The 8,915-nt window shown below is 54.7% G+C and overlaps 1 protein-coding gene across 1 annotated transcript; it reads left to right on the top strand.

Moving 5' to 3' along the window:
- The first annotated feature begins 1,970 nt into the window (after window positions 1-1,970).
- LOC142289939 (uncharacterized) lies at window positions 1,971-8,666 on the top strand. Its single transcript, XM_075333877.1, has 3 exons — window positions 1,971-2,448; window positions 2,547-2,798; window positions 8,663-8,666. The coding sequence occupies exons 1-3, from the start codon at window positions 2,105-2,107 to the stop codon at window positions 8,664-8,666; spliced, it is 600 nt and encodes a 199-aa protein (XP_075189992.1). The 5' UTR covers window positions 1,971-2,104.
- Window positions 8,667-8,915: the final 249 nt, after the last annotated feature.

Genomic DNA, 8,915 nt, shown 5'->3' with positions numbered 1-8,915 from the left:
GGCAGTAGCGGCAGTGCATCGAGGGCGGTGACTACTGCTGCTGCTGCTGCGGGGGCTGATCGGGCGCAGTGGTGGATCGGGGGTGTGACGCCCTGGGCAAGCCAGGGTCACAGGTCACAACATCACATGCACCCCACATTCCCTGCAGGTACACCAAGCTAACCCAAAATCCTTGTTGCCTTCCTCCAGGGGCTGATGTCCACACCAGGGGGTGGGCCAGGTGGTTGGCTCCGCCCACCAAGGAGTTCACAGCCCTGGAGGCGGGAAAAACCAGGCAGATCAGTTTAGGAGTGTGAAGTAGAAGGAAGTGAAGTGGTAAAGGAGGACAGTAAGAGTGGCGACAGTAAAGAAACAGTTAAGAAAGCCTGAAGTTGGTCCGGGTGTGTGCCCCGGACTGAGACAGCAAGGTCAGCAGACGGCGGTGATAGTCTGCAGGGGGACTGCTCGGAGGTTGCTGGAAGGACCGCGGATGGGTAGTGACCCGGCGGTACCGGAGCAGTATACGAAGAACAGTCAGCACCAGGGCAGGGGCCTTTCAGATCCCGGCAAGGCTAGGAGTCGCCATAATTTGCTAAATCCGTCAGTGAAGGGGACCTCTGTCTCCTAACAACCAAGTCCCGATTGAAGGCAACAGCCCGACCGTGAAGGGGAGACACCGCCACCGCCAGGGCACCAGTTTCCCAGGGCCAGCGCCTGCGGGCAAGAGTAGAGCTCCTTCGGCCCAGCTTGAAGCCGAGGAGTGGGTAACCGGTGGGAACCCATCGCTACCAAAAGGACTTTACATAGGTGCAGGGAAGAGACCGTTACCGCTAACTGCAGGGAACCGCAGCACCGTGAACCGTCCGAGGGACCCGTCCAACCAGCCGTTTGTTTACCGAGAACTGTGTCGTGTTTACTGGCTGAGTGAGTACCTCCGTGCCGTGCGACACAGCACTGCCCCTGCGCCCCTGCACCTCCACAGGCCCCATACCCGCCTGTCCACCATACCAACCCCATCACTGGGCCCCGGGATCACCAACACCCCTACCCACGGAGGGGCAAATCAACAACTGGCTGCTCCGTACCATCACTCCCGGGCTCCCCAAACAGAGCAGCGGTGGTGTCCACTTAATCACCACAACCGTGGGTGGCGTCACGGACAATAAAGCATCCCAAAACCCAATCCCCTTTCACTCACAGGCGAGGAGCGCCGCTCGAGTCCCCGGGATCCGGCCCATCGCTCGAGCCACCGAGCAGCAGCAGGCCGCAGCAGCCGCAGCGGCAGCCGGACCCGAGCAGTGGGAGAGCGCGGCGTCCCCTCCTCCGCCCGCGACAGGGGCACTTACCAAATGGCACTTGCAGGGATCACTCTCCTCAGCTTTCACGGAGACTCAGGGAACGTCATAGACTATGTTTTGACAGGAAAATTTAACCACGTGTGTTAGTTAGGCTATGTGCGCACGTTGCGTACAGTCACTGCAGAAATTTCTGCAGCGATCTGAAGAGCACACGTGCGCTTCAAATCGCTGCAGAAAATGTCCGTAGAGAAAAAAAAAAAAGCCGATTCCATGCGCTCTGCCTGCAGCTCCTGCCATAGACAGATCAGGAGCTGCCGGCAAAGCGCACGGAAGAAGTGACATGTCACTTCTTAGAACGCAGCGCTTCGGGCAGCAGCCGAAGCGCTGCGTCTAAGACGCCACGTGCACACGGCCCCTGCACAATCTCCATAGACTGTGCAGGGGACGCAAAGCGCAGCGTAACTGCATGTATTTACGCAACGTGCGCACATAGCCTTAGGCTACTTTCACACATCAGTTTTCTGTATTCAGGTACAGTCCTTTTTTTTTCCGTATCCAACGTTTCCGGTTTTGTTGTGCAAACCGGACCCACCGGATCCGGTTTTAAGCGGATCCGTTGGGAACGGATCCGGAATAAAACGGATCCGGTTGGTCCGGTTTGCATCCGTTTTGCATCCGTTGTGTCCGTTTTTTTACGGATCCGTTTTTTAAACACTAAACAAACAATTAACGCGTTCCGTATTCTGATTGGCTATTGGGAAAATATAGTATATATACAGTATTTTGAAGCATATATTACAGAATGAAGACAGAGACAAGCAGAAACCATGGATGTTATTCTTGCAAATATCACAAAGATCACTGCTGATTTTATATTTGAGGCAAATCGCTTGGCTATCATCGTCAGAGAAAAGGAGCGACAGCGACTGAGGCGTCAGCGACATCGACGCTTTTGGATCCATCCCCTGACTGCCGAGAGACTGACACGTGGGGTGTTTTCAACCCTATACCTGGAGCTCCGTGGAAACGATGAAAAATTCACAAGCTATGTCCGGATGGCAGTGAATAATTTTGACGTCCTCCTTGGCCTTGTTGCGGACAACATACGTAAAACGGACACCTACAGCCGGTTCTCTATAACACCCGAGGAGCGTTTGCTGGTTACGCTTAGGTAAGTTTTTTTTTTTAATTGTATCCTCCTGTTAAATTGACTTTTAACTGTAATGTGTTTGCTATTATTTTTTTATAATTATTGTCTTTCCTTTACAGATTCCTTGCAACTGGAGAGTCGCTTTCGTCCCTTCACTACCAGTTTCGACTAGGAATTTCCACCATCTCGGGAATCATTAGAGACACTTGCCAAGCCTTGTGGGATTGCCTCCATGAGGATTTCATCCCCCAGCCCACCAGGGACAGATGGCTTGCAATTGCCGAACAATACTACAACATTTGTCAGTTTCCAAATTGCCTTGGCGCAGTGGACGGCAAACATATAAGAATTGTGAAACCTGCTGCTTCGGGGTCAGAATACTACAATTATAAAAAGTATTTGTGAAGCCCCACAGGTGTTGTATCGGTGCATACCTTCAGGGACTCCACGTAGCTGGATCTGGTCACAGGTAGGGAATCTTCGGTTTTGATCGTGACGCCACTCTCAGATTTGCGGTCAGAGGGGACCGCCACTGCAGATTAGGAGGCACCTGGGGCTGATGGTGGGTGCAGTCGGGTGTAGTAGCCTCCTGAGAGTGAGGCAAGCCCCAGGGCCCTTTGTAAAGCTGTAGTACCACAAGTCGCAGAATGACCACACACAGGCAGAGTGTCTTTCAGGGTTTTTACTCACTTCAGGTGGCAGGGTGAGTAACCCGGGCGTAGCTGGGATGAACCAGGTGGGAACCAGGTATCCTTCCGGCTGACTGTATGAGGGTGACTACAAACTCGCCTTCCTTAGCCCTTGGTGGTTTGGGGTGACCCCGACTTTGAGTCCCTATGGGGGTCACCCAGGGAAGATGCTCCAAGCCTCTCTCCCCTTCTTGTGTTGCCGTGTGCTTGTTCCCCGGGCCAGGCCACTCCAGCCTCTTGCCTCCTGTGACCTATGGGCCCTACTTGCGGTTACGTGGCTGCGGCTTTTGGTTGTTGTGGTGTGGGCTGTAAGAGCCCCACACCGGCAGGTTTAGCAGGGAAAGGTGAATCTATCCTCGCTTCGGGATCTGCCGCCCGGTTGGGCCTGGTGCTCTCTAGAAGTCTCCTTACTTCCCACTCCGTTGCACTCGCTAGCTGAAGCTGGCTTTCAGGCAGCACTTCTAGTTGACCGTTCTCCCCCGTCTGTAGTCACTGCGCGGGCGCTGTTAGACAGCATCAGCCCCACAGGTCTGCTCCTCACTGAGCCCTCTGGAGTTCTCCTTCTAACTGACTCACTGCTCCTCCTCTCCTGTTCTTGCCTACGCCACCTAGCAACCAGACTCTCCTACCACACCCCTTGAGAGGAGATGGAGGCTTTTAACCCCCTGCCACTATTCCAGTGGAGGTATAGGCTTTGCCCCCTCCTGGGATCCCCAGGGGTCCTCTCATGGGTACATGTGTGAGACCTGATCACTATGCGCCTGTGTTCCACACCCCGGTCAGCCTTCTGGATTACCTGTATTGTACTGTCCCCAGCATGGGTGCAGTACTCAGTGGTGCCTGACCAGGTCAGGGGCGCCACATTCCCCCTTAGTTATCACCAGCACGTCCTCGGGCTGCAAGACAACATTTTAAAATGCATAAAACATTAAAACATGTAAAACATTTAAAAGCACCAGGTATCAGACATCACCACCCTCCACCCACAAGTCCGTTAACCCACCCAAAACCCTCTCAGGAGGCAGGTCACCGGTCCTGTTGGTAACCAGGTCTGGGCCATCTACTTCCCCAGACCTTTCCTCCAATCTTCCTCTCCCGTTGGCCGCGACTTCAGCCACTTCTGGCAGGATGTAGAGGCGGCTTTCATGGGCTGGTGGTTTCAGGGTATACCTGGCCTGGTGGATCCGCGCCGTCAGCCTCTTCTGGCAGGATGCAGAGGCGGCCTCCACAGTTGGTGCTGACCAGGTACCCTCTTTGTGGTGGTGAGCCAAGGCCCCATAAACAGGCGTGCTCTCTGGTCGCAGGTGAGCCAAGGCCCTTTTCTACGGACGGGCCCCCCTGGTTGCAGACGAGCCAAGCCCCTAAACAGGCTGGCCCTGGTGGTGGTGCCACTGGTGTAACTATTTACACTGCGAGAGTTTGTGGCTATAGCAAGTTCATAGCCTTAAAGTTTATTTCTCACAATAGTTTTTGTGGGCGCATTTCTTAAACGTTGCAAACAAAACTTTCAAAACTTTAACTTCTGTACTTCTTTTCTTGGCGGGCCGCGCCTGGCATGGCGGCGGCCTGGTCTTGGAGGGCCGCGCCCTGTATGGCGGCGGCCTGGTCTTGGCGGGCCGCGCCCGGGATGGCGGCGGCCTGGTCTTGGCGGGCCGCGCCCGGGATGGCGGCGGCCTGGTCTTGGCGGGCCGCGCCCGGGATGGCGGCGGCCTGGTCTTGGCGGGCCGCGCCTGGCATGGCGGCGGCCTGGATCAGTGTCGCTGTTGCAGGGGGCTCTGTGCAGGCTGGGCTGGACGTCGCTGCAGCGGTCTGGGCTTGGCGGGCCGCGCCCTGTATGGCGGCGGCCTGGTCTTGGCGGGCCGCGCCCTGTATGGCGGCGGCCTGGTCTTGGCGGGCCGCGCCCGGGATGGCGGCGGCCTGGTCTTGGCGGGCCGCGCCTGGCATGGCGGCGGCCTGGTCTTGGCGGGCCGCGCCTGGCATGGCGGCGGCCTGGTCTTGGCGGGCCGCGCCCGGGATGGCGGCGGCCTGGTCCTGGCGGGCCGGGCAGGGCATCGCTGCAGGGACTGGGTCTTGGTGGGCCGAGCAGGGCATCGCTGCAGCCGCTGGGGCTTGGAGGGCCGCACCTGGCGTGGCTGCGGCCTGCTTCAGCGTCGCCGCACCGGACGCCTCTTCAGGGACCGCGGACGTGGCAGCAGGGGTCGGGGCACTTGCGCGGGCCGGGGCATCATTTGACTCACCCACCGGTGGCAGCATCGGGGTCTGCGTCGTCGCCGTCCTGTCTGACACTCGGCATGCAGCTCTCCCTTCATAGGCCCGAACCGCCGCGGTCAGCTCCTGCAGTTCCATCCGTTCCTCCCGAATCTGCTCCACGACCCGGGTCTCCAGCCGGTTGCAAAACTGGGCCAGCTCTCGGTACCACCAGGCAGCGGAGCCTGGTTCTGGGTTCCTGCGGTCAGACGCCATTTCTTCTGCGCCGTTTTCTGCACGGTCTCCCAGCAGTGGACTCTTCGCTGCCTCCTGTAACAAGCTGTCCAGTTTCTGCTCTGCCTCTTTCAGCAGCTCCTCTCCCAGCAGCAGGCTTGTGGCTTCCTTTCCTTCCCGCCGTCTCTCGACGCTTCCACTCTCATAGCTGGCAAGGTCAGAACTCTCCAGAGGATCTCTGGGTAGCCACACCTCTTCGTGGGCGGTAACTTCTTCCAGCGCGGGCTGCTGTTGTTTTTCAGCGCGCTTTTCATGGTGGCAATATGGCGGCGCTTCCAATTTTTCAAGCGGACCGCCCAGGCACATGGTCACCTGTCTGAACAGGTCTAGTCCTTATCCTGTTCGTGACGCCAGATGTGAAGCCCCACAGGTGTTGTATCGGTGCATACCTTCAGGGACTCCACGTAGCTGGATCTGGTCACAGGTAGGGAATCTTCGGTTTTGATCGTGACGCCACTCTCAGATTTGCGGTCAGAGGGGACCGCCACTGCAGATTAGGAGGCACCTGGGGCTGATGGTGGGTGCAGTCGGGTGTAGTAGCCTCCTGAGAGTGAGGCAAGCCCCAGGGCCCTTTGTAAAGCTGTAGTACCACAAGTCGCAGAATGACCACACACAGGCAGAGTGTCTTTCAGGGTTTTTACTCACTTCAGGTGGCAGGGTGAGTAACCCGGGCGTAGCTGGGATGAACCAGGTGGGAACCAGGTATCCTTCCGGCTGACTGTATGAGGGTGACTACAAACTCGCCTTCCTTAGCCCTTGGTGGTTTGGGGTGACCCCGACTTTGAGTCCCTATGGGGGTCACCCAGGGAAGATGCTCCAAGCCTCTCTCCCCTTCTTGTGTTGCCGTGTGCTTGTTCCCCGGGCCAGGCCACTCCAGCCTCTTGCCTCCTGTGACCTATGGGCCCTACTTGCGGTTACGTGGCTGCGGCTTTTGGTTGTTGTGGTGTGGGCTGTAAGAGCCCCACACCGGCAGGTTTAGCAGGGAAAGGTGAATCTATCCTCGCTTCGGGATCTGCCGCCCGGTTGGGCCTGGTGCTCTCTAGAAGTCTCCTTACTTCCCACTCCGTTGCACTCGCTAGCTGAAGCTGGCTTTCAGGCAGCACTTCTAGTTGACCGTTCTCCCCCGTCTGTAGTCACTGCGCGGGCGCTGTTAGACAGCATCAGCCCCACAGGTCTGCTCCTCACTGAGCCCTCTGGAGTTCTCCTTCTAACTGACTCACTGCTCCTCCTCTCCTGTTCTTGCCTACGCCACCTAGCAACCAGACTCTCCTACCACACCCCTTGAGAGGAGATGGAGGCTTTTAACCCCCTGCCACTATTCCAGTGGAGGTATAGGCTTTGCCCCCTCCTGGGATCCCCAGGGGTCCTCTCATGGGTACATGTGTGAGACCTGATCACTATGCGCCTGTGTTCCACACCCCGGTCAGCCTTCTGGATTACCTGTATTGTACTGTCCCCAGCATGGGTGCAGTACTCAGTGGTGCCTGACCAGGTCAGGGGCGCCACATATTTCTCAATTGTCCTAATGGCAATAACGGATGCGGACTACAAATTTATCTCAGTGGACATTGGCACATATGGGAGATCCAATGACTCTCAGGTCTTTAAAATGTCCCCAATGGGGCGGCGAATCTATGGGAATACTTTTGATTTCCCTCCTGCAAGACCTCTTCCTGGCACATGTGAGCCCCCAATGCCCTTTGTTTTTGTGGCCGACGAAGCCTTTCAACTCTCCCAACATCTATTAAAGCCATATGCAAGCCGTGGATTGACGCAAACACAAAAAATATATAATTACCGATTATCCAGAGCCAGAAGAATGGTGGAATGCTCCTTTGGGATACTAAGCAGCAAATGGCGAGTGTTGTTAACAGCGATTAATTTAAACATTGAAACTGTTGATGAAATAGTGAAAGCATGTGTGGTACTGCACAATTTTGTTTTAACAAAGGAACCTTTGTCCTTGGATGACCAGAGTTTGGAATCCACCTCTTTGACTGACTACACCAGTCCTGGATTTAGGAGTAGTGTTGCCTGTTCAACAATACGTGACAAATATGCTGACTATTTTGTGTCCCCAGAAGGTAGAGTAGATTGGCAAGATCAAATGGTATAAGATTTTTCTTTAGTTTTATAACAAATAAAAATAGTTAAAAATAAATTAAAAAATATCTTGTTAACCTTGTTAATTTTAATCTTTGAATCTCTTTAAAAATTTGTAATTTTTACACCGTCAAATTACATGTTATGTTTTTGTATTACCTTATTATTAACTTAACTTGCAAAATAATATTCCCCCCCAAAAAAAACAAGAACAAATAAATACTTTTCAACAAAAAACTTTTTTTTTTTATTACATACATAGATAAATAAATTATAAATTTGTATATCTTGGGCTTGGGGTGGAGATAGTACTGGAGGGGCTGACAGATGGGAACACACGCACAGTTGGAGTATTGAGGGTGGAAAGTGGTGTTGGTGGTGGTGGTGGGGAAGTAACAGAAGGTGAAGGTGTGGTTGAGAAACCAAGAGGGAAACCAGGAGATGGGATGGGATTTGTTAAGGATTGAGGGGTGGAGTGGAGGGATTGGGAGACAGAAGAGGTGGCGGGTGAATTAGTGGCTTGAGTTGGGGTCATGATGGGTGTGGAAGGCGAGATGTGGTAGTGGGTAGGAAGTGTAGGGGCAGATGTGGTTGGGAGCTGGTACTGGGCAGCAGGCTGGTACTGGTCAGCAGGCTGGTACTGGGCAGCAGGCTGGTACTGGGCAGCAGGCTGGTACTGGGCAGCAGGCTGGTACTGGGCAGCAGGGGGAGTAGGGACAATGGCTGGAGGGGGGGCAGGTGCTGGAGGAGGGGTGGGTGGAGGTGGTTGGGAGGAAACCTGCGCCAGAGCCTGCCGTGTGGCTTGCATTACATGCATCTGCTGGTCAGGAGATAGCTTTTCCATGCGCTCTAGTACGGCTTGAAAAAAACAATGATTGGGTGATTTACTTGCATCTAAATGCAGCCTGTCCAGACGCGTGCACAATTCATGTGTATTTTTATCCATATTGGCCTTTATGAAGCTAAAACCAGAACTATTTTGTTCTGCTAATAATTTAATGGCGTTCTGGAAGGCTGCATTTAGATGCAAGAACTCGGGCGCATAGTTCTTTTCCTGACCCCTATGACGCTGACGCCCAGAACCCAAAGGTGTTCTACTGAGGGCAGCAGTGTCAGAGGGGTGGGGTAGGGGAAAAGCTATCTCGTCACCAGCAGCTTCAGGTAATGAAGTCTCACGGGAAGCTCCAGCGCAGGTGGATGGGACAGATGTAGATG

This window comes from Anomaloglossus baeobatrachus, chromosome 2 (assembly GCF_048569485.1).
Source record: "Anomaloglossus baeobatrachus isolate aAnoBae1 chromosome 2, aAnoBae1.hap1, whole genome shotgun sequence".
NCBI lineage: Eukaryota > Metazoa > Chordata > Amphibia > Anura > Aromobatidae > Anomaloglossus > Anomaloglossus baeobatrachus.
This window is presented reverse-complemented; position numbering and strand designations above follow the sequence as displayed.

What these genes read in the sequence shown, in the direction of transcription:
- LOC142289939 (XM_075333877.1), top strand. Translation starts at nt 2,105, where the DNA reads ATGGATGTTATTCTTGCAAATATCACAAAGATCACTGCTGATTTTATA. An exon ending in CGTTTGCTGGTTACGCTTAG is followed by an intron (nt 2,449 to 2,546) that starts GTAAGTTTTTTT and finishes TTTCCTTTACAG; the next exon opens with ATTCCTTGCAACTGGAGAGT.